General features: G+C 45.6%; 2 protein-coding genes across 4 annotated transcripts in view; one reads left to right on the forward strand and one right to left on the reverse strand.

Annotated features, from left to right (window-relative positions):
• The window catches only part of LOC139392700 (CD9 molecule b), a 33,467-nt gene extending 13,632 nt beyond the window's left edge, over nucleotides 1-19,835 (forward strand). For all 3 annotated transcript variants that reach the window (XM_071140877.1, XM_071140879.1, XM_071140878.1), the window contains 7 exons: nucleotides 11,603-11,705; nucleotides 14,446-14,543; nucleotides 14,855-14,929; nucleotides 15,255-15,356; nucleotides 15,579-15,668; nucleotides 19,017-19,100; nucleotides 19,299-19,835. In XM_071140877.1, the coding sequence (XP_070996978.1) occupies nucleotides 11,603-11,705; nucleotides 14,446-14,543; nucleotides 14,855-14,929; nucleotides 15,255-15,356; nucleotides 15,579-15,668; nucleotides 19,017-19,100; nucleotides 19,299-19,364 (618 nt within the window). In that variant the 3' untranslated portion in view covers nucleotides 19,365-19,835. The remainder of the gene's footprint in view (nucleotides 1-11,602; nucleotides 11,706-14,445; nucleotides 14,544-14,854; nucleotides 14,930-15,254; nucleotides 15,357-15,578; nucleotides 15,669-19,016; nucleotides 19,101-19,298) is intronic.
• Nucleotides 19,836-21,171: 1,336 nt separating this feature from the next.
• Nucleotides 21,172-26,221, reverse strand: part of LOC139392818 (CWF19-like protein 1) — a 42,965-nt gene continuing 37,915 nt past the window's right edge. The window contains exon 14 of the mRNA XM_071141097.1: nucleotides 21,172-23,314. Within this exon, the coding sequence (XP_070997198.1) occupies nucleotides 23,170-23,314 (145 nt within the window). The 3' untranslated portion in view covers nucleotides 21,172-23,169. The remainder of the gene's footprint in view (nucleotides 23,315-26,221) is intronic.

Consider the following 26,221-nt stretch of genomic DNA (forward strand, 5'->3'; position numbering starts at 1 on the left):
TATTAGGTGGTACATGTATAAGAAGACAGCATATAGTCATTACAAGCAGTGTAGTTAAACCCAAAATAAATGTTGAGTGGAGTACAGCACAGAGTAGCAGCAGATCGTCAACCCAGTTATGAAGCGGGACCAGACCATTTATCCAGTATCGGCTGACATATTTTGTAAAACGTTGGACTTCTATTGGAGGTATTGTATCGTATCTTTTCATATGTATTACATTCCCTAAATCCCGTAACCACATTTCAAAGGTAGGTACAGTCTCCAGTTTCCAAAATTGTAATATGAGCCTCTTGGCTAATAGAGTACAAAGAGAGACAGCTTTCCCTTCGTGGTTATTCCCATCACCTGTACCAAACAGAGCGGTCAATGGGTCTGGGGCTAGAACTCTATCAAAGGATCTAGATAAGTCATCAAAAATGAGAGCCCAGTAAGCCTGTAACTTAGGACATGTCCAGAATAAGTGGGTCAACGTCCCCTCATCCTGCTTGCACCTCTCACACAGTGGTGAGGTGTCCAGGAATATTTCATGCAGTTTTACTTTTGAGTAACGTAACCTGTGTATCACCTTAAACTGTACATGGCTGAGTCTGGCATTCACTGAACTGTGGTTTATATTCCTGAGAGCTTCTACCCAGTCCTCATCTGAGAGCTTCTACCCAGTCCTCATCTGAGAGCTTCTACCCAGTCCTCATCTGAGAGCTTCTACTCAGTCCTCATCTCAGAGCTTCTACCCAGTCCTCATCTGAGAGCTTCTACCCATTCCTCATCTGAGAGCTTCTACCCAGTCCTCATCTGAGAGCTTCTACTCAGTCCTCATCTCAGAGCTTCTACCCAGTCCTCATCTGAGAGCTTCTACCCAGTCCTCATCTGAGAGCTTCTACCCAGTCCTCATCTGAGAGCTTCTACCCATTCCTCATCTGAGAGCTTCTACCCAGTCCTCATCTGAGAGCTTCTACTCAGTCCTCATCTCAGAGCTTCTACCCAGTCCTCATCTGAGAGCTTCTACCCAGTCCTCATCTGAGAGCTTCTACCCAGTCCTCATCTGAGAGCTTCTATCCAGTCCTCATCTGAGAGCTTCTACCCAGTCCTCATCTCAGAGCTTCTACTCAGTCCTCATCTGAGAGCTTCTACCCAGTCCTCATCTGAGAGCTTCTACCCAGTCCTCATCTGAGAGCTTCTATCCAGTCCTCATCTGAGAGCTTCTACCCAGTCCTCATCTCAGAGCTTCGACTCAGTCCTCATCTGAGAGCTTCTACTCAGTCCTCATCTGAGAGCTTCTACCCAGTCCTCATCTGAGAGCTTCTACCCAGTCCTCATCTGAGAGCTTCTACCCAGTCCTCATCTGAGATTTCTGAACCAAGTTCTTGTTCCCAAGCCCTTTTAATAGTGTCTGTGGATACCTCTATGAGGGCCTGTAGCACATCATACAGTCTAGAGACCGACCCTTTTAATAGTGTCTGTGGATACCTCTATGTGGGTCTGTAGCACATCATACAGTCTAGAGACCGACCCTTTTAATAGTGTCTATGGATACCTCTATGGGGGCCTGTAGCACATCATACAGTCTAGAGACCGACCCTTTTAATAGTGTCTATGGATACCTCTATGGGGGCCTGTAGCACATCATATAGTCTAGAGACCGACCTTTTTAATAGTGTCTGTGGATACCTCTATGAGGGCCTATAGCACATCATACAGTCTAGAGACCGACCCTTTTAATAGTGTCTGTGGATACCTCTATGAGGGCCTATAGCACATCATACAGTCTAGAGACCGACCCTTTTAATAGTGTCTGTGGATACCTCTATGAGGGCCTGTAGCACATCATACAGTCTAGAGACCGACCCTTTTAATAGTGTCTGTGGATACCTCTATGGGGGCCTGTAGCACATCATACAGTCTAGAGACCGACCCTTTTAATAGTGTCTGTGGATACCTCTATGAGGGCCTGTAGCACATCATACAGTCTAGAGACCGACCCTTTTAATAGTGTCTGTGGATACCTCTATGAGGGCCTATAGCACATCATACAGTCTAGAGACCGACCCTTTTAATAGTGTCTATGGATACCTCTATGAGGGCCTGTAGCACATCATACAGTCTAGAGACCGACCCTTTTAATAGTGTCTATGGATACCTCTATGTGGGTCTGTAGCACATCATACAGTCTAGAGACCGACCCTTTTAATAGTGTCTGTGGATACCTCTATGAGGGCCTGTAGCACATCATACAGTCTAGAGACCGACCCTTTTAATAGTGTCTGTGGATACCTCTATGAGGGCCTGTAGCACATCATACAGTCTAGAGACCGACCCTTTTAATAGTGTCTGTGGATACCTCTATGAGGGCCTATAGCACATCATACAGTCTAGAGACCGACCCTTTTAATAGTGTCTGTGGATACCTCTATGAGGGCCTATAGCACATCATATAGTCTAGAGACCAACCTTTTTGAATGGGGTTTGATAAGGATCAAGCTATCTAATGTAGGACTATTTGGCTTCATGCCATACTGTGAGATTTGTGTCCTTAAGAAATTCCTGATTTGGAGGTATCTGAAATAATGTGTTGTTGGCATGTTGAACTTTCCCTGTAATTGTTGAAATGAAGCTAACTGGCCATCTATGTATAGATTACCAATTGTTGTGAGCCCCTTCTCCCTCCACTGTGAAAACACCACATCATCCAATGCAGGGTGGAAAGCACGATTTAGACAAATTGGGCTGTCAATGTAAAGAGTGGGTATGTTAAGAAAATACCTCATCTGTTTCCAGATCATAAGAGTATGACAAATGACTGGATTAGAGTCATAAGTGTCTTTTTCCACATATTCTGGACTATTAACAAGTGCAGGGAGTGAGGAACATTGACAGGAGGCTTGCTCAATCAAAAGCCATGAAGGCATATAATTCTGACAGATCCCAGGTAAACTTTCCCTCCAGAAAGACAATGTTCAGATTAGCAGCCCAATAATACAGTTTGAAGTGAGGAAGGCCAAAGCCCTTACCTCTATCTTGTACTTGCATAAATGCTTCTTTGAAATTCTGGCTGCCTTGTTATATACAGTATAAATTGACCACGGTTATTGGTTTCGAATTCAGTATACAAGCCACAATAACATACCGACCATTAGGATCTGAAATGGAGGTTTGCCAGGGTTGGATCAGGACAGGTTCTGAATGGGGTTTGCCGGGGTTGGATCAGGACAGGTTCTGAATGGAGGTTCGCCGGGGTTGGATCAGGACAGGTTCTGAATGGGGTTCGCCGGGGTTGGATCAGGACAGGTTCTGAATGGGGTTCGCCGGGGTTGGATCAGGACAGGTGAATGGGGTTCGTCGGGGTTGGATCAGGACAGGTTCTGAATGGGGTTCGCCGGGGTTGGATCAGGACAGGTTCTGAATGGGGTTCGCCGGGGTTGGATCAGGACAGGTTCTGAATGGGGTTCGCCGGTGGTTGGATCAGGACAGGTTCTGAATGGGGTTCGCCGGGGTTGGATCAGGACAGGTTCTGAATGGGGTTCGCCGGGGTTGGATCAGGACAGGTTCTGAATGGGGTTTGCCGGGGTTGGATTTGAATAGGTTCTGGTATCTAGGTTCTAAGATGATTCTACTGCACCAATGTGAACAATAAAATCCCACTCGTAAATCGTTGTTATTTTGTATTTATCCCTCAGTGTTCTACCTAGTGAGGGTTGACCCCCTGTGTTCTCATGGGATAAGAGCCCTTCTAGTGCACATAGAGTGTCATTAATGCATTTATCCCTCAGTGTTCTACCTAGTGAGGGTTGACCCCCTGTGTTCTCATTGGATAAGAGCCCTTCTAGTGCACATAGAGTGTCATTAATGCATTTATCCCTCAGTGTTCTACCTAGTGCGGGGTTGACCCTCTGTGTTCTCATTGGATAAGAGCCCTTCTAGTGCACATAGAGTGTCATTAATGCATTTATCCCTCAGTGTTCTACCTAGTGAGGGTTGACCCCCTGTGTTCTCATTGGATAAGAGCCCTTCTAGTGCACATAGAGTGTCATTAATGCTGACCTCTACTGAATACTGTAAGAATGGGGAGATCGCTGAATGTGAAAACAAACTACACACATAACAGGAGGTATTTCCTAACATCGGTTCAGTCTTTACTGTATAGTTAAGCAGTGACCACCAAGTGTTTCCCTCGTGATTCCTACTGTGATGCTCATCCAGTGGATGCATTGACCTTCTGCTTCTTCCGGTACTGGAGCGGTTATTGTTTGCTGGACTCTGTCCTGAGTCTGCCGTTGGCTCGAGCTGGAGTGGTTGTCTCGCCATGGGACTGAACGGTCATGGCGTGGATCCAAGTAGACCTCTCAGCTACACGAACAGCACTGGGAGTAATCAGCATCACCTGGTATGGTCCAGTCCACCTCTGCTGGTTCCAATGCTTTGGTCTCATGTCTTTCACCACCAGCCAGTCACCTGGTTGCAGTTTGTGCAGGATCCCCACCAGTGGCTGGGGTAGAGCCGCTTTCACTCTGGTTGCAGTTTGTGCAGGATCCCCACCAGTGGCTGGGGTAGAGCCGCTTTCACCTGGTTGCAGTTTGTGCAGGATCCCCACCAGTGGCTGGGGTAGAGCCGCTTTCACTCTGGTTGCAGTTTGTGCAGGATCCCCACCAGTGGCTGGGGTAGAGCCGCTTTCACCTGGTTGCAGTTTGTGCAGGATCCCCACCAGTGGCTGGGGTAGAGCCGCTTTCACCTGGTTGCAGTTTGTGCAGGATCCCCACCAGTGGCTGGGGTAGAGCCGCTTTCACTCTGGGGAAAATTGCCTTCAGAACATTGTTTAGAGCAGTACAATAACTTCATTGTCACAGCCCATAAGTGTCAACTTGTTCTGTGGGAAGGGGGAATTGATCATCCTCATTGGTCTACCTGTCAGAACCTCATGAGGAGCCAATCCAGTGGTTCTGTGGGGCCGCCCTGTCGTGGATATTTCCTTAATTACCAAATGATGAGAGAGCAAATCACACACCAGTCAGAGTTATGCTTAATCTTCACCTTTAATAATAATTCAGCTTTTGCAAAGCATTTTGACTTTCAACAGTTCAGTATCTCTAATGAAAAGTTGAGAGTCCTCAACATAATGGCAACTGGGATCTTTTATAGCAAAGATCCACCCCCCCTAGACGACATGACAAACCACAGGTCTTAGGAACTTACACAAAGATCCACCCCCCCTAGACGACATGACAAACCACAGGTCTTAGGAACTTACACAAAGATCCACCCCCCCTAGACGACATGACAAACCACAGGTCTTAGGAACTTACACAAAGATCCACCCCCCCTAGACGACATGACAAACCACAGGTCTTAGGAACTTACACAAAGATCCCCCCCCCCCTAGACGACATGACAAACCACAGGTCTTAGGAACTTACACAAAGATCCACCCCCCCTAGACGACATGACAAACCACAGGTCTTAGGAACTTACACAAAGATCCACCCCCCCTAGACGACATGACAAACCACAGGTCTTAGGAACTTACACAAAGAAAGACTTTACTTCAGAGAGGAATATCCCCTAGCCAGACAGCATTGGCTATAAATTATCGTTCAGTTTGGTCTCCTAAACAAAGCTCTTATCTCGTTCTTGGTACAAAATGGTACCAAGACATTACCCCCACCCAATGATATTTATCAATTGTCATTTTAGACACTCCCATCCCAAATACAACCAATTCTGGACAAGCTCACGGAGAGGAAAGTGAGCCTCTAGGTTGAGAGAGGGAACATAGAATGGTTCCAGACACTGCCATCCTCCTCTCCCTGATGGGAAACATAGGGAGTGGCTGGCACACATACATTGTGGAGCCAAGAGATAATTGGTTCCCCATCAATCATCCCTTCACATGGTTTAAAATATACGTTTACACATGACGACAAGCTTGACCTCTCCCCTCTCTGCGGCCCAAGTAACTGAACCCAGGACAGAGAACAGATAACTGCAAATGGCCACCACTATAGTACAACAAGATACATTCTGATGAGAAGTAACTCACAAGCATATAATGCAAATAAAACATCTTATCTATGTTACCCAACTAATTCTGATTAATCCCCAACAGCCCTCACATGTACATCAGAGCCAGGGGCATCACAGTGACCCAGGAAAGCCCTGTCTCTGCAATAAGCTTCACATTCTTAGATGGGCCGTCATTCTGATAATGTAGCAGTGGAGCTAGTGTTAGATGGGCCGTCATTCTGATAATGGAGGAGTGGAGCTGGTATTAGATGGGCCGTCATTCTGATAATGGAGGAGTGGAGCTAGTATTAGATGGGCCGTCATTCTGATAATGGAGGAGTGGAGCTAGTATTAGATGGGCCGTCATTCTGATAATGGAGGAGTGGAGCTAGTATTAGATGGGCCGTCATTCTGATAATGGAGTAGTGGAGCTGGTGTTAGATGGGCCGTCATTCTGATAATGGAGGAGTGGACCTGGTGTTAGATGGGCCGTCATTCTGATAATGGAGTAGTGGAGCTGGTATTAGATGGGCCGTCATTCTGATAATGGAGCTGGTGTTAGATGGGCCGTCATTCTGATAATGTAGCAGTGGAGCTAGTGTTAGATGGGCCGTCATTCTGATAATGTAGCAGTGGAGCTAGTGTTAGATGGGCCGTCATTCTGATAATGGAGTAGTGGAGCTGGTATTAGATGGGCCGTCATTCTGATAATGGAGCTGGTGTTTGATGGGCCGTCATTCTGATAATGTAGCAGTGGAGCTAGTGTTAGATGGGCCGTCATTCTGATAATGGAGTAGTGGAGCTGGTGTTAGATGGGCCGTCATTCTGATCATGGAGGAGTGGAGCTGGTGTTAGATGGGCCGTCATTCTGATAATGGAGTAGTGGAGCTGGTGTTAGATGGGCCGTCATTCTGATAATGGAGTAGTGGAGCTGGTGTTAGATGGGCCGTCATTCTGATAATGGAGTAGTGGAGCTGGTGTTAGATGGGCCGTCATTCTGATCATGGAGGAGTGGAGCTGGTGTTAGATGGGCCGTCATTCTGATAATGGAGGAGTGGAGCTGGTGTTAGATGGGCCGTCATTCTGATAATGGAGTAGTGGAGCTGGTGTTAGATGGGCCGTCTTTGCCTGTGAAATAAGAGCATGAACTGCATGAGGCACGTGTACAGTGAGTTCACACATGACAACAATGTCTGCACAAGCCATCACAGATGCAGTAGCTGCAGCCACAGCTCTCAAACAACAAACCAGACCTCTGGCCACACTGTCCAGCTGTTTGGAATAATACCCAACTGGGCGCTGCTTTCCTCCATGATCCTGTGTTAAAACAGATTACATAAAACCATTTTTCTCACAAACAAAGCAGTTAAAAGGTTTAGACTGGTCAGGGAGCCCCACACAGGGAGAAGTAGTCATGAGTTGTTCCAGTCTGGTCAGAGCAGTCAGTCCCTCTGGTGTCCACTTCATTTTTTCCCTCACAGCCATTTTGTGGCCATAATAAATAAGGTCAGTAAGCGGCTGCACCACCTCAGCATAGTCAGGTAACCACGCCCTACAATACCCTGCCATACCAGTCAATGACATCATGTGTTGTTGAGTAACCGGCTGTGGGACGGAGAGAATAGCCTGTATCCTCTCTGTGCCCAGCTGCCTGCCACGGGGAGTGCTGTCATGACCCAGATACTTCACTGTCTGTGAAACCAACTGTAACTTCTTCTTTGAAACTTTGTGGACAGAAATATCAACAGAGCCGCAGTATCAGTTTCACAAGATTCCATTGAGCTGGAGCACAACAACAAATCATCCACATACTGAATCAGAGTGCTGATTCATCCACATACTGAATCAGAGTGCTGATTCATCCACATACTGAATCAGAGTGCTGATTCATCCACATACTGAATCAGAGTGCTGATTCATCCACATACTGAATCAGAGTGCTGATTCATCCACATACTGAATCAGAGTGCTGATTCATCCACATACTGAATCTGAGTGCTGATTCATCCACATACTGAATCAGAGTGCTGTCCTCAGGGGGTATAAAACCCTACAGATTTTGCACTAAGGCTAGTCCAACGCTTACTAGTCCAACGCTCTAACCACTAGTCTACCTGCTGGTTACTAGTCCAACGCTCTAACCACTAGGCTACCCTGCTGGTTACTAGTCCAACTCTCTAACCACTAGGCTACCCTGCTGGTTACTAGTCCAACGCTCTAACCACTAGGCGACCCTGCTGGTTACTAGTCCAACACTCTAACCACTAGAATACCTGCTGGTTACTAGTCCAACGCTCTAACCACTAGGCTACCTGCTGGTTACTAGTCCAACGCTCTAACCACTAGGCTACCCTGCTGGTTACTAGTCCAACGCTCTAACCACTAGGCTACCCTGCTGGTTACTAGTCCAACGCTCTAACCACTAGGCAACCCTGCTGGTTACTAGTCCAACACTCTAACCACTAGGCTACCCTGCTGGTTACTAGTCCAACACTCTAACCACTAGGCTACCCTGCTGGTTACTAGTCCAACGCTCTAACCACTAGGCTACCCTGCTGGTTACTAGTCCAACGCTCTAACCACTAGGCGACCCTGCTGGTTACTAGTCCAACACTCTAACCACTAGAATACCTGCTGGTTACTAGTCCAACGCTCTAACCACTAGGCTACCTGCTGGTTACTAGTCCAACGCTCTAACCACTAGGCTACCCTGCTGGTTACTAGTCCAACGCTCTAACCACTAGGCTACCCTGCTGGTTACTAGTCCAACGCTCTAACCACTAGGCAACCCTGCTGGTTACTAGTCCAACACTCTAACCACTAGGCTACCCTGCTGGTTACTAGTCCAACACTCTAACCACTAGGCTACCCTGCTGGTTACTAGTCCAACGCTCTAACCACTAGGCTACCCTGCTGGTTACTAGTCCAACGCTCTAACCACTAGGCGACCCTGCTGGTTACTAGTCCAACACTCTAACCACTAGAATACCTGCTGGTTACTAGTCCAACGCTCTAACCACTAGGCTACCTGCTGGTTACTAGTCCAACGCTCTAACCACTAGGCTACCTGCTGGTTACTAGTCCAACGCTCTAACCACTAGGCTACCCTGCTGGTTACTAGTCCAATGCTCTAACCACCAGGCTACCTGCTGGTTACTAGTCCAACGCTCTAACCACTAGGCTACCTGCTGGTTACTAGTCCAACGCTCTAACCACTAGGCTACCCTGCCGCCCCAGATAGGGGTGTTACAGGGTGATTCTGGACAGGGAATTAAAGCACCATTAGCTAACAAGGATGTATGAACAGGTGTAATACCTGCTATTGCCTCCCTACTGAGTGGATACTGTGCTCTAGATGGATGCCTGGTATCTTTAGGAGTGACTACCATTGGCTCAGCTCCCTTCATTCTACCAAAATCATATTTGTCCCTTGCCCATAGGCATTCAGGGACCCCTCTCAGGAGGGGTGAGTCTTCACTCACCAACATGATATTTGTAGAAAAATAAACCTGATCAACACCATGCACACCCCTCTCAGTTGGTGTTTCCCAACTGAGTGGGTAACAACTTGTCAGTGTGCTGGGTGAATATGTTGACCCATCAGGGTCTAAATGGGCGCCTGGTAGAAAGGGACCCCTCTCAATTGCTCCCCCGCATCTCCCAGTCTATAGTATCAACCAAGCATTTAATCCAAATTCCAGTATCCGGCTATTCTACTCTATCTGATTTTGACAGGGACACGTGGTGAGTTATCCTCAAACAGGTCTTTTTGTGCAGGGGTTAGATTAACCCCTAAATCACAGAAATCACTGCTACAGTATAAACCCTCACACTGCACTGACTCATCCTGTGATGTAGCACACAGCCATTGTTTCTCATAATGGAGATCTCTTGTCAATGGTGAAAAATGGGAGGTGCAATGTAACCCTGCTTCAGACATGAAACTGCCCTCGTGGCCCTAATGGGTTTTGGCCATTGAGAAAACATGAGCAATATTGGGCACCTCATCATCAACATCCCATGCATAATACCAGTTACAAAACTCAGACATTAACATCAATTGCTCCACCTCTTCCTCCTCTTCCTCATGAATAACGGTTAAACCGGTTCGGCCACATGTTATGTTGATGCCCAGTTTACACAGGAGGTCCCTGCCCAACAGATTGACAGGACAGCGGTCAGAGAAGAGAAATTGATGTTGACACTTCAAATCAAATCAAATTGATTTATATAGCCCTTCGTACATCAGCTGATATCTCAAAGGGCTGTACAGAAACCCAGCCTAAAACCCCAAACAGCAAGCAATGCAGGTTATATTACACTTTATTACACTTCTCCTCAAAAAAGGAGACGGGCAGAGGCATAGTTACCTGCTCTCTGAATGAGAGGCCTGAAGCCCCTACAGCTTTGACTGTTTCACTAAAAGCACCCTCTCTATGCCATAGAGGGTCCAGAATATCCCCATTTATCTGCCATAACCTTCCATAAGGCTCCAGTAGGAGCCTATATATTAGCCTATATATTATTATATTACTATTATATTATTATATTACTATTATTTTATCATATGTCTATATTATTATATTACTATTATATTATTATATTAAAATATTACTTTTGTATTATTATATTACTATATTAGTAAATTATTATATTTCTATATTATTATGTCTATAGTATCATATAATATTACTATTATATTATTTTTCCATATTATTATATTTCCATATTAAAATATTACTTTTGTATTATTATATTACTATTATATTATTATATGTCTATATTATTATTATATTATTATATTTCTATATTATTATATGTCTATAATATTATATTATTATATTACTGTTATATTATTATATTTCCATATTATTATATTATTATATTTCTATATTATTATATGTCTATAATATTATATTATTATATTACTGTTATATTATTATATGTCTATATTATTATTATATTATTATATTTCTATATTATTATATGTCTATAATATTATATTATTATATTTCCATATTATTATATGTCTATAATATTATATTATTATATTACTGTTATATTATTATATTTCCATATTATTATATTATTATATTTCTATACTATTATATGTCTATATTATTATATTATTATATTACTATTACATTATTATATTTATATATTATTATATTACTATTATATGTCTATATTATTATATTACTTTATATTATTATATTATATTACTATTATATTATTATATTATATGTCTATATTATTATATTATATTATTATATTATATTACTATATTATTATATTACTTTATATTATTATATTATTATATTACTATATTATTATATTACTTTATATTATTATATCACTATATTATTATATTACTATATTATTATATTTCTGTTATATTATTATATGTCTTATATTATTATATTACTATTATATTATTATATTACCATTATATTATAACGGATGTAGCAGCCTGAAACCAGTTTTCTAGAAAGTGTGGGGGGGGGGGGGGGGGGAGAGATAAGTGCCTGCTGGGTATCATTCCCAAAATCTGAACTGTTCTTTACACTGTTTCTAACGTATGTGTGTGTGGGTGTGCATGTGTCAGTTGGCAGGAACAGGAGTGTTGGCCGTAGGGCTGTGGCTGCGTTTTGACTCTCGGACTGAGGGACTGTTCAGTGGAGAGGACTCTCCTTCTGTCTTCTTCACCGGTAAGACTGAGCTCTCACCCCTAACCCCTATACCTTAAATCCAACTTCTCACCCCTAACCATAACCCCTACACCCTAACCTCTACACCATAAAATATCTCCTCTCAGCTAGTGGTATCATCATGTCTGTTAGAAACTCGAAGGTCCACAAATAGGTTTCTAACACACACACACACACACTTAATTCTCTACACAGGGTCAGAGGTCAGGGACAGGGACAAAGGGGCAGGGGTCAGGAAAAGGGGTCAGGGACAGAGTCAGGGGTCAGGGTCAGAGTCAGGGGTCAGGGACAGAGTCAGGGACAGGGGTCAGGGGCAGGGTAAGGGGTCAGGGACAGGGTAAGGGGTCAGGGAAGAGTCAGGGACAGGGGTCAGGGACAGGGTAAGGGGTCAGGGACAGAGTCAGGAGTCAGGGACAGAGTCAGGGACAGGGGTCAGGGACAGGGTAAGGGGTCAGGGACAGAGTCAGGGGTCAGGGACAGAGTCAGGGACAGGGGTCAGGGACAGAGTCAGGGGTCAGGGGACAGAGTCAGGGACAGGGGACAGAGTCAGGGACAGGGGTCAGGGACAGAGTCAGGGGTCAGGGACAGAGTCAGGGACAGGGTAAGGGGTCAGGGACAGAGTCAGGGGTCAGGGACAGAGTCAGGGGTCAGGGACAGAGTCAGGGGTCAGGGACAGAGTCAGGGTAAGGGGTCAGGGACAGAGTCAGGGGTCAGGGACAGAGTCAGGGACAGGGTAAGGGGTCGGGGACAGAGTCAGGGGTCAGGGACAGAGTCAGGGTAAGGGGTCAGGGACAGAGTCAGGGACAGGGTAAGGGGTCAGGGAAGAGTCAGGGGTCAGGGACAGAGACAGGGACAGAGTCAGGGGTCAGGGACAGAGTCAGGGACAGGGTAAGGGGTCAGGGACAGAGTCAGGGGTCAGGGACAGAGTCAGGGACAGAGTCAGGGGTCAGGGACAGAGTCAGGGACAGAGTCAGGGACAGGGTAAGGGGTCAGGGACAGAGTCAGGGGTCAGGGACAGAGTCAGGGACAGAGTCAGGGGTCAGGGGCAGGGTAAGGGGTCAGGGACATAGTCAGGGGTCAGGGACAGAGTCAGGGACAGAGTCAGGGGTCAGGGACAGAGTCAGGGACAGGGGTCAGGGACAGGGTCAGAGACAGAGTCAGGGGTCAGGGACAGAGTCAGGGGTCAGGGACAGAGTCAGGGACAGAGTCAGGGGTCAGGGACAGAGTCAGGGACAGAGTCAGGGGTCAGGGACAGAGTCAGGGACAGAGTCAGGGGTCAGGGACAGAGTCAGGGGTCAGGGACAAAGTCAGGGACAGAGTCAGGGGTCAGGGACAAAGTCAGGGACAGAGTCAGGGGTCAGGGACAGAGTCAGGGGTCAGGGACAGAGTCAGGGGTCAGGGACAGAGTCAGGGGTCAGGGACAGAGTCAGGGACAGCATTGTTTCTGTCCTTTTGTTTCCCGTTTTCTCTGAAGAACTGTCACAGAAAGATGTTCCTTCTTTCTTGCTTGCTTTCCTGCATTCTTTCTTTCTTTCTATATATAACTGCTGTCCAGTGTGTGAGACCTAATAGGGTGGAGGGTGTATCATCATGTCTCCAGAGGGCTGCTATATCACCAGGGTTACAGAGGGATGCTATGTCACCAGGGTTACAGAGGGATGCTATGTCACCAGGGTTACAGAGGGCTGCTATGTCACCAGGGTTACAGAGGGATGCTATGTCACCAGGGTTACAGAGGGCTGCTATGTCACCAGGGTTACAGAGGGCTGCTATGTCACCAGGGTTACAGAGGGCTGCTATGTCACCAGGGTTACAGAGGGCTGCTATGTCAGCTGGGTTACAGAGGGCTGCTATGTCACCAGGGTTAGAGAGGGCTGCTATGTCACCAGGGTTACAGAGGGCTGCTATGTCACCAGGGTTACAGAGGGATGCTATGTCAGCTGGGTTACAGAGGGCTGCTATGTCACCAGGGTTAGAGAGGGCTGCTATGTCACCAGGGTTACAGAGGGCTGCTATGTCAGCTGGGTTACAGAGGGCTGCTATGTCACCAGGGTTAGAGAGGGCTGCTATGTCACCAGGGTTACAGAGGGCTGCTATGTGTGCATGGTGTGTATTCATGGTGTGTGTGTATGGTGTGTGTGCATGGTGTGTGTGTATGGTGTGTGTGCATGGTGTGTGTGCATGGTGTGTGTGCATGGTGTGTGTGTGTGTGTATGGTGTGTGTGTGTGTATGGTGTGTGCGCATGGTGTGTGTATGGTGTGTGTGTGTGTGTGTATGGTGTGTGTGTGTGTGTGTATGGTGTGTGTGTGTGTGTGTGTGTGTGTGCATGATGTGTGTGCATGGTGTGTGTGTGTATGGTGTGTGTGTGCATGGTGTGTGTGCATGGTGTGTGTGCATGGTGTGTGTGTGTATGGTGTGTGTGTGTGTGGTGTATGGTGTGTGTGCATGGTGTGTGTGTATGGTGTGTGTGTGTGTATGGTGTGTGTGCATGGTGTGTGTGCATGGTGTGTGTGTATGGTGCGTGTGCGTGGGGTGTATTCATGGTGTGTGTGCATGGTGTGTGTGTGTGCATGGTGTGTGTGCATGGTGTGTGTGTATGGTGTGTGTGCGTGGTGTGTATTCATGGTGTGTGTGTATGGTGTGTGTGTTTGGTGTGTGTGCGTGGTGTGTATTCATGGTGTGTGTGCATGGTGTGTGTGGTGTGTGTGTGTGTGTGTGCATGGTGTGTGTGGTCCACAGGTGTGTATATTCTGATCGCTGCGGGGGCGTTGATGATGGTTGTTGGGTTCCTGGGCTGCTGTGGAGCCATTAAGGAATCCCCCTGTATGCTCGGACTGGTGAGGATCAATGATGGTGATCATAGAATACAATGATAACACACTTTTCATTGCAAGGCCTCACACCCTGTCTGTCTCTCGTTCTCCCCCTGTCTGTCTCTCTCCCCTGTCTGTCTCTCTCCCCGCCCCCTGTCTGTCTCTCTCCCCGCCCCCTGTCTGTCTCTCTCCCCGCCCCCTGTCTGTCTCTCTCCCCGCCCCCTGGTTTCTCCCCCCTGTCTGTCTCTCTCCCCGCCCCCTGTCTGTCTCTCTCCCCGCCCCCTATCTGTCTCTCTCCCCACCCCCTGTCTGTCTCTCGTTCTCCCTCTCTCCAGTTCTTCTTCTTCCTGTTGTTGATCTTTGGGGTGGAGGTAGCAGCAGGGATCTGGGGGCTCTCCAATAAAGATACGGTAACACACTCAGAGGCTGTTTCACTGTTTGTTGTTCTTACTGTGGACAGACCATCAGACCATCTATTACAGATCAATACAAAACCTTAGCATCTCTCCATTCTCATGTCTCTCCTCTCCTCTCCTCCTGTCTGTCTCCCCCTCCCCTGTCTGTCTCTCTTCTTTCCCCCCTGTCTGTCTCTCCCCACCCCCTGTCTGTCTCCCCCTTCCCTCTCTGTCTCTCCCCACCCCCTGTCTGTCTCCCCCTTCCCTCTCTGTCTCTCCCCACCCCATGTCTGTCTTTCCCCTCCGGCGTCCCTTGTCTCCCCCGTCTGTCTCTGTCTAGGTGGTGGAAGACATCACAGAGTTCTACAAGCAGACTTACAATAACTACATGAACACCAAGCAGGAGGCCCTGAAGGAGACATTACGCCTCATACACTTTGGAGTGAGTACACACACAACTCCAACATAACAGTCCAGTGTGTCTGTCTGTCTGTCTGTCTGTCTGTCTGTCTGTCTGTCTCTGTCTGTCTGTCTGTCTCTGTCTGTCTGTCTGTCTGTCTGTCTGTACAGACACACATAACTCTAACATAACAATCCAGGGTCTGTCTGTCTGTCAAGTGTACAGTGGAACTAAAATTGTGTTGCCTGTGTTTCCCTGGGGCAGCTGAACTGCTGCGGCCTGACAGGCACGATAATTGACAGCGCCAGGGAGACCTGCCCAAAGAAGGAAGGACTGGAGGCTCTGATTACCACGGTAACAAACATAACCCCTGCCGCAACAACTATTTGAGTGACGAGCCATTATATTATAGGGTAGAAGTGTATATTACAGGGTAGAAGTGTATATTATAGGGTTGAGGTGTATATTATAGGGTAGAAGTGTATATTACAGGGTAGAGGTGTATATTATAGGGTAGAAGTATATATTACAGGGTAGAGGTGTATATTATAGGGTAGAAGTGTATATTACAGGGTAGAGGTGTATATTATAGGGTAGAAGTGTATATTACAGGGTAGAGGTGTATATTACAGAGTAGAAGTGTATATTACTGGGTAGAAGTGTATATTATAGGGTAGAAGTGTATATTATAGGGTAGAAGTGTATATCACAGGGTAGAAGTGTATATTATAGGGTAGAAGTGTATATTATAGGGTAGAAGTGTATATTATAGGGTAGAGGTGTATATTATAGGGTAGAGGTGTATATTACAGGGTAGAGGTGTATATTACAGGGTAGAGGTGTATATTACAGGGTAGAAGTGTATATTATAGGGTAGAGGTGTATATTACAGGGTAGAAGTGTATATTACAGGGTAGAAGTGTATATTACAGGGTAGAGGTGTATATTATAGGGTAGAGGTGTATATTACAGGGTAGAGGTGTATATTATCGGGTAGAAGTGTATATTACAGGGTAGAAGTGTATATTATAGGGTAGAGGTGTATATTATAGGGTAGAGGTGTATATTACAGGGTAGAGGTGTATATTACAGGGTAGAAGTGTATATTATAGGGTAGAGGTGTATATTATAGGGTAGAGGTGTATATTATCGGGTAGAAGTGTATATTACAGGGTAGAAGTGTATATTACAGGGTAGAAGTGTATATTATAGGGTTGAGGTGTATATTATAGGGTAGAGGTGTATTTTACAGGGTAGAAGTGTATATTATAGGGTAGAGGTGTATATTATAGGGTAGAGGTGTATTTTACAGGGTAGAGGTGTATATTACAGGGTAGAAGTGTATATTATAGGGTAGAGGTGTATATTACAGGGTAGAAGTGTATATTACAGGGTAGAAGAGGAATATTACAGGGTAGAAGTGTATATTACAGGGTAGAGGTGTATATTATAGGGTAGAGGTGTATATTATAGGGTAGAGGTGTATATTATCGGGTAGAAGTGTATATTACAGGGTAGAAGTGTATATTACAGGGTAGAAGTGTATATTATAGGGTTGAGGTGTATATTATAGGGTAGAGGTGTATTTTACAGGGTAGAAGTGTATATTATAGGGTAGAGGTGTATATTATAGGGTAGAGGTGTATTTTACAGGGTAGAGGTGTATATTACAGGGTAGAAGTGTATATTATAGGGTAGAGGTGTATATTACAGGGTAGAAGTGTATATTACAGGGTAGAAGTGTATATTACAGGGTAGAAGTGTATATTACAGGGTAGAAGTGTATATTACAGGGTAGAGGTGTATATTACAGGGTAGAGGTGTATATTATAGGGTAGAGGTGTATATTATCGGGTAGAAGTGTATATTACAGGGTAGAAGTGTATATTACAGGGTAGAAGTGTATATCACAGGGTAGAAGTGTATATTATAGGGTAGAAGTGTATATTATAGGGTAGAAGTGTATATTATAGGGTAGAGGTGTATATTATAGGGTAGAGGTGTATATTACAGGGTAGAGGTGTATATTACAGGGTAGAGGTGTATATTATAGGGTTGAGGTGTATATTATAGGGTAGAAGTGTATATTACAGGGTAGAGGTGTATATTATAGGGTAGAAGTATATATTACAGGGTAGAGGTGTATATTATAGGGTAGAAGTGTATATTACAGGGTAGAGGTGTATATTATAGGGTAGAAGTGTATATTACAGGGTAGAGGTGTATATTACAGAGTAGAAGTGTATATTACTGGGTAGAAGTGTATATTATAGGGTAGAAGTGTATATTATAGGGTAGAAGTGTATATCACAGGGTAGAAGTGTATATTATAGGGTAGAAGTGTATATTATAGGGTAGAAGTGTATATTATAGGGTAGAGGTGTATATTATAGGGTAGAGGTGTATATTACAGGGTAGAGGTGTATATTACAGGGTAGAGGTGTATATTACAGGGTAGAAGTGTATATTATAGGGTAGAGGTGTATATTACAGGGTAGAAGTGTATATTACAGGGTAGAAGTGTATATTACAGGGTAGAGGTGTATATTATAGGGTAGAGGTGTATATTACAGGGTAGAGGTGTATATTATCGGGTAGAAGTGTATATTACAGGGTAGAAGTGTATATTATAGGGTAGAGGTGTATATTATAGGGTAGAGGTGTATATTACAGGGTAGAGGTGTATATTACAGGGTAGAAGTGTATATTATAGGGTAGAGGTGTATATTATAGGGTAGAGGTGTATATTATCGGGTAGAAGTGTATATTACAGGGTAGAAGTGTATATTACAGGGTAGAAGTGTATATTATAGGGTTGAGGTGTATATTATAGGGTAGAGGTGTATTTTACAGGGTAGAAGTGTATATTATAGGGTAGAGGTGTATATTATAGGGTAGAGGTGTATTTTACAGGGTAGAGGTGTATATTACAGGGTAGAAGTGTATATTATAGGGTAGAGGTGTATATTACAGGGTAGAAGTGTATATTACAGGGTAGAAGAGGAATATTACAGGGTAGAAGTGTATATTACAGGGTAGAGGTGTATATTATAGGGTAGAGGTGTATATTATAGGGTAGAGGTGTATATTATCGGGTAGAAGTGTATATTACAGGGTAGAAGTGTATATTACAGGGTAGAAGTGTATATTATAGGGTTGAGGTGTATATTATAGGGTAGAGGTGTATTTTACAGGGTAGAAGTGTATATTATAGGGTAGAGGTGTATATTATAGGGTAGAGGTGTATTTTACAGGGTAGAGGTGTATATTACAGGGTAGAAGTGTATATTATAGGGTAGAGGTGTATATTACAGGGTAGAAGTGTATATTACAGGGTAGAAGTGTATATTACAGGGTAGAAGTGTATATTACAGGGTAGAGGTGTATATTACAGGGTAGAGGTGTATATTATAGGGTAGAAGTGTATATTACAGGGTAGAAGTGTATATTACAGGGTAGAAGTGTATATTATAGGGTTGAGGTGTACATTATAGGGTAGAGGTGTATTTTACAGGGTAGAAGTGTATATTATAGGGTAGAGGTGTATATTATAGGGTAGAGGTGTATTTTACAGGGTAGAAGTGTATATTACAGGGTAGAAGTGTATATTACAGGGTAGAAGTGTATATTACAGGGTAGAAGTGTATATTACAGGGTAAAAGAGTTGTAGTAGTGTGTAATCTCAGTGTGTTGTTCTGTCAGAGTTGCCCAGCGGCCATTGACGAGGTGTTCAACTCTAAACTCCATATCATTGGAGGAGTGGGCATCGGAATTGGAGTCCTCATGGTGAGAACAGCCAATCAACTCTCTCCTCTCCTGTCTCGCTCTCTCATTCACTCCTTTATTTTCTATCCATCCTCCACTCCTCTCCTTCACACCTCTCTTTTCTATCTCTCCTTCTTCTCTCTCCTCTTCCTCTCCTCCACTCCTCTGTCCTCTCCCTCCTCTTGTCCTCTAATGATGTGTAGTTTCTCTTCTGTCCAGATCTTTGGGATGATCTTCAGCATGCTGCTGTGCTGTGCCATCAGGAGGTCCCGTGACATCATGTAGACTCAGACTCTGCCATTCCGTGCACTTAACTTATCTGCGTGTCTGTCCTCAATAGATGTTAAATGCTCACTAGGTTTGTACTGCCATTCGAGTTAGTTGTCAGTTTTAGGCTGGCAGCCAAGCAGCCAGCCAACCAGCCAGCCAGTCAGTCAGGCTCTACCCTGGATGGAAACTCAGTCTCCTGTGAATGTGTGGAGCTGTGCTGATGTTTCTGGCTGTGTAACAATGTAATCAGTGTATCGTTTCATCACTGTAGAAGCAAAACGCCTTCAAATCTGCCAGAATTTAATCTGTTGTATGTGCTCTAAAAACCTGACTATGTTTCTCCTCATATTGCCTGTTTGTTCAGCTACATGGACTGTAACAACTTTAGGGCCGAGTACAGATTTTATAAACATTTTTATTGCAACTATTTTGATGTACAAAGATGTGTATTTCTTTGAATTGCCAAATAAAATGAATTAATATGGATGTTAGACTGTGAGTGACTGTGGAGATGGATGTGGGGATTAGATCTAGGGAACAGAACAACTCTCTTCAATGGTTTATGTTCAACTCAACATACCAAACATCTGGTCAGGTCATTGACTTCAGAACAAAAGATGCTTATTGGGATTGTCCTGGAGAAAGGGAGGAGGGCTTTCCGCTAGATGGGCTAGCCGCAAAGTAAAAAACGGCTAAACTGTAAACAAAACGTATGAAAACTAAAATGAGCTTGTTTAAGATTACGCATAGTGTTAGCAGTGTGATTAAAATCAGGATGTGTGGCTGAGCCAGCTAGTAGAGCTGCCTCCAGGACAATATTCATCCCAATAAATGGCCAACCAGCAACGAAGTCCCTGGTTAACTAGTCCTTAGAAATATACCCCTGGTGAACTAGTCCTTAGTTAGTACTATACGCCTGGTGAACTAGTCCTTAGTTAGTAATATACCCCTGGTGAACTAGTCCTTAGTTAGTAATATACCCCTGGTGAACTAGTCCTTAGTTAGTAATATACCCCTGGTGAATTAGTCCTTAGTTAGTAATATACCCCTGGTGAATTAGTCCTTAGTTAGTAATATACCCCTGGTGAACTAGTCCTTAGTTAGTAATATACCCCTGGTGAACTAGTCCTTAGTTAGTAATATACCCCTGGTGAACTAGTCCTTAGTTAGTAATATACCCCTGGTGAACTAGTCCTTAGTTAGTAATATACCCCTGGTGAACTAGTCCTTAGTTAGTAATATACCCCTGGTGAACTAGTCCTTAGTTAGTAATATACCCCTGGTGAACTAGTCCTTAGTTAGTAATATACCCCTGGTGAACTAGTCCTTAGTTAGTAATATACCCCTGGTGAACTAGTCCTTAGTTAGTAATATACCCCTGGTGAACTAGTCCTTAGTTAGTAATATACCCCTGGTGAACTAGTCCTTAGTTAGTAATATACCCCTGGTGAACTAGTCCTTAGTTAGTAATATACCCCTGGTGAACTAGTCCTTAGTTAGTAATATACCCCTGGTGAACTAGTCCTTAGTTAGTAATATACCCCTGGTGAACTAGTCCTTAGTTAGTAATATACCCCTTATGAACTAGTCCTTAGTTAGTACTATACGCCTGGTGAACTAGTCCTTAGTTAGTACTATACGCCTGGTGAACTAGTCCTTAGTTAGTAACATACCCCTGTTGAAGGAGATGCTGCCCTCTGCTGGTCAGGATGAGCCCCTACAGATGGCTGAGTCATCAGGAAGCAGCAGAGACTTCCATCCTCCACTAACACACAGCTTGCTGGCAAAGCTTTGAGTAGGAAAGAAATCAAGACTCAAAACAAACATAGAAAAAAGCTTTTAATCAGGGACCTTGTACAAAATGATGACACTGATTTATCTCCACATTGTGAAAACTACTTTTTCAGACGATTGGATTGAAGTAAAAACAGAGAAGGCAGGAAGTGCATTAATAAGGGAAGATCTCAACTGCACCCTGCGCCTCCAAATTAAACGCCCTTCACAATGTTCAGCATTGACACTTATGTCAGGCCTCTCAAGTTCCCACCCTGATGCTGAGTTTGTAACCATGAGGGCATTTACCAGTTGTGTCGTCATAAATACCAGTGGGACCATTCATGTGATTTGAACTTGTTGAGAATCGTCGATTGGCTAACGGCCAACAAGCTGCGTCCTCCTAAAAGTACAGCTATCATGCTTTTAAACAAATTATAGTTCAAAAACCACTGCTATTTTTAAATAATGTTTTGTTGCATTTAACTGCCTGAAAATGTCCTTTAGTAGGTGAGGTCAGCATGTGGGAGAAGTGGGAGCTCACAATGATAGTTTTCCCACTAGTAATTACCAGTTGGAGGGACATTGAAGTAGATTTAACCCAGTCGTATGTGGCAACTTCCCAGTTGGTTCCAAACGCACCACGACACTGCCTCCAGCACTTTGGTAAAGGGGGCGTGTCTGTAGCATGGGACATCGCCTACTCCGGGGTCATGTGACAGGATGTCACCAAGCACAACACAGGATACATTGGCCAATTCATTTAAAACTTTGGCTTGCTTATATAACGTGGGTACTACCCGTTTTATGAAATGAGGGGAGTTGGTAACGTGGGTGTGGAGCAATTTGACGAGGTGCTGAAAGGCCCTATTCTCAACCCCTGAGAACGGACACATATCCACGCAATAAACCCAAGACTGTAAAAAACATAAACATTGCCTACCTATCGCTCTGAACTTTGGCCCGGTCAGAAACAGCTGAATGCAGACGGGAGGTGGTGTGAATTCTTTGTGTTTCCGTCATGCTACACTATACTGGGGTGATGTGGGTGTCAACATGTTGGAGGTGCTCCGTCATGCTACACTATACTGGGGTGATGTGGGTGTCAACATGTTGGAGGTGCTCCGTCATGCTACACTATACTGGGGTGATGTGGGTGTCAACATGTTGGAGGTGCTCCGTCATGCTACACTATACTGGGGTGATGTGGGTGTCAACATGTTGGAGGTGCTCCGTCACGCTACACTATACTGGGGTGATGTGGGTGTCAACATGTTGGAGGTGCTCCGTCATGCTACACTATACTGGGGTGATGTGGGTGTCAACATGTTGGAGGTGCTCCGTCATGCTACACTATACTGGGGTGATGTGGGTGTCAACATGTTGGAGGTGCTCCGTCATGCTACACTATACTGGGGTGATGTGGGTGTCAACATGTTGGAGGTTCTCCGTCATGCTACACTATACTGGGGTGATGTGGGTGTCAACATGTTGGAGGTGCTCCGTCATGCTACACTATACTGGGGTGATGTGGGTGTCAACATGTTGGAGGTGCTCCGTCATGCTACACTATACTGGGGTGATGTGGGTGTTAACATGTTGGAAGTGCTACAGCAGCTATTCTCCTTCTGCGTGGAGACATACTGTTAACGCTTTATCCACAACTCTGTCCATCACCGTTATAATCTACGTTCATGACAAAATGTTCCCAAACTGGAGATTTGAACGATGGAGGATCCTCCGGTTATGGTTTGACCCCACCAATCACCATCGTACAGAACTAGTTCCCGGCTGCGCCTCACAAAAGGACGGTTTTTGAAATGCGCCAATTAAGATTTAAATTTTGATTACAACGTGCACATAGGCTCTAGTTGTTTCAACGGAATAGACTGAAATGTTCAGCTCAGATTTACTGCAGACATAAGCCTACAACACAGCACAGACTATAGGACTGGTGTTGTTAATCCAGAAGTCCCCGTACCCAACGGTTCAGTATGAAAACGTGTACCATTACACCCCTCCTGTACGGTACAGTGTGTGTCGGTGTTCAGTCTTCCAGTGCAAAGTCGTATGGTTGGAAGTCGTTTCGTAGTTGTTTGCTCAGACCCTCCTCCTCCTCTGGGGTCTGTTTACACGCTCTCCAGTCGGCCCTCTCCGGGATGTTCAGCAACGCCTCGCTGGCCAACACCTCCCTGCACCACACAGAGAGACACACAGAGAGATACACAGAGAGACACACAGAGAGACACGTTAGTAACTGTTTTTGTAGGGATGGAATGACCCATATGCGTCCCTGAATCAAATGTTGAAGATACTAGAGCATCAGTCCAGGGACCCCTAACCGATCCAAAACGTAGCATCAGCCCAGGGACCCCTAACCGATCCAAAACGTAGCATCAGCCCAGGGACCCCTAACCGATCCAAAACGTAGCATCAGCCCAGGGACCCCTAACCGATCCAAAACGTAGCATCAGCCCAGGGACCCCTAACCGATCCAAAACGTAGCATCAGCCCAGGGACCCCTAACCGATCCAAAACGTAGCGTCAGCCCAGGGACCCCTAACCGATCCAAAACGTAGCATCAGCCCAGGGACCCCTAACCGATCCAAAACGTAGCATCAGCCCAGGGACCCCTAACCGATCCAAAACGTAACATCCGTCCAGGGACCCCTAACCGATCCAAAACGTAGCATCAGTCCAGGGACCCCTAACCGATCCAAAACGTAGCACCAGTCCAGGGACCCCTAACCGATCCAAAACGTAGCATCAGTCCAGGGACCCCTAACCGATCCAAAACGTAGCATCAGCCCAGGGACCCCTAACCGATCCAAAACGTAACATCCGTCCAGGGACCCCTAACCGATCCAAAACGTAGCATCAGTCCAGGGACCCCTAACCGATCCAAAACGTAGCACCAGTCCAGGGACCCCTAACCGATCCAAAACGTAGCATCAGTCCAGGGACCCCTAACCGATCCAAAACGTAGCATCAGCCCAGGGACCCCTAACGGATCCAAAACGTAGCATCAGTCCAGGGACCCCTAACGGATCCAAAACGTAACATCAGCCCAGGGACCCCTAACCGATCCAAAACGTAACATCAGCCCAGGGACCCCTAACCGATCCAAAACGTAGCATCAGTCCAGGGACCCCTAACCGATCCAAAACGTAGCATCAGCCCAGGGACCCCTAACCGATCCAAAACGTAGCATCAGTCCAGGGACCCCTAACCGATCCAAAACGTAGCATCAGCCCAGGGACCCCTAACCGATCCAAAACGTAGCATCAGTCCAGGGACCCCTAACGGATCCAAAACGTAACATCAGCCCAGGGACCCCTAACCGATCCAAAACGTAACATCAGCCCAGGGACCCCTAACCGATCCAAAACGTAGCATCAGCCCAGGGACCCCTAACCGATCCAAAACGTAGCATCAGTCCAGGGACCCCTAACCGATCCAAAACGTAGCATCAGTCCAGGGACCCCTAACGGATCCAAAACGTAGCATCAGCCCAGGGACCCCTAACCGATCCAAAACGTAACATCCGTCCAGGGACCCCTAACCGATCCAAAACGTAGCATCAGTCCAGGGACCCCTAACCGATCCAAAACGTAGCACCAGTCCAGGGACCCCTAACCGATCCAAAACGTAGCATCAGTCCAGGGACCCCTAACCGATCCAAAACGTAGCATCAGCCCAGGGACCCCTAACGGATCCAAAACGTAGCATCAGTCCAGGGACCCCTAACGGATCCAAAACGTAACATCAGCCCAGGGACCCCTAACCGATCCAAAACGTAACATCAGCCCAGGGACCCCTAACCGATCCAAAACGTAGCATCAGTCCAGGGACCCCTAACCGATCCAAAACGTAGCATCAGTCCAGGGACCCCTAACCGATCCAAAACGTAGCATCAGCCCAGGGACCCCTAACCGATCCAAAACGTAGCATCAGTCCAGGGACCCCTAACCGATCCAAAACGTAGCATCAGCCCAGGGACCCCTAACCGATCCAAAACGTAGCATCAGTCCAGGGACCCCTAACGGATCCAAAACGTAACATCAGCCCAGGGACCCCTAACCGATCCAAAACGTAACATCAGCCCAGGGACCCCTAACCGATCCAAAACGTAGCATCAGTCCAGGGACCCCTAACCGATCCAAAACGTAGCATCAGCCCAGGGACCCCTAACCGATCCAAAACGTAGCATCAGTCCAGGGACCCCTAACCGATCCAAAACGTAGCATCAGTCCAGGGACCCCTAACCGATCCAAAACGTAGCATCAGTCCAGGGACCCCTAACCGATCCAAAACGTAGCACCAGTCCAGGGACCCCTAACCGATCCAAAACGTAGCATCAGCCCAGGGACCCCTAACCTATCCAAAACGTAACATCAGTCCAGGGACCCCTAACCGATCCAAAACGTAGCATCAGTCCAGGGACCCCTAACGGATCCAAAACGTAGCATCAGTCCAGGGACCCCTAACGGATCCAAAACGTAGCATCAGTCCAGGGACCCCTAACGGATCCAAAACGTAGCATCAGTCCAGGGACCCCTAACCGATCCAAAACGTAGCATCAGCCCAGGGACCCCTAACCGATCCAAAACGTAGCATCAGCCCAGGGACCCCTAACCGATCCAAAACGTAGCATCAGTTAGAAAATAGGTTCAAAGGTCATGCTGGTTCACAATTTTTGTTTGCTGATATTACTTTCTTTCTAGCTTCTGAAAATATCTCTCATCTCAACTGCGTTGACAGTCATTGATCTCCAAGCATGGAACTGCGTTGACAGTCATTGATCTCCAAGCATGGAACTGCGTTGACAGTCATTGATCTACAAGCATGGAACTGCGTAGTAGTGTGGTAGATGTCTAGAATCCCCTTTGGCCCTAATCTGATATTGGTAGTGGTGTGGTAGATGTCTAGAATCTCTTTTGGCCCTAATCTGATATTGGTAGTAGTGTGGTAGATGTCTAGTCTCCAGGCAATATCAGTAGCCTGACTGTACCTGCTGAACGGGCTTACAGTGGATGTGATTTAGATTGCTCAGGTTCACCATCAGGTTCACCATAGGTTTGGTAGTTTTTCCTGAAACA

Source organism: Oncorhynchus clarkii, chromosome 33 (assembly GCF_045791955.1).
Source record: "Oncorhynchus clarkii lewisi isolate Uvic-CL-2024 chromosome 33, UVic_Ocla_1.0, whole genome shotgun sequence".
Classification (NCBI taxonomy): domain Eukaryota; kingdom Metazoa; phylum Chordata; class Actinopteri; order Salmoniformes; family Salmonidae; genus Oncorhynchus; species Oncorhynchus clarkii.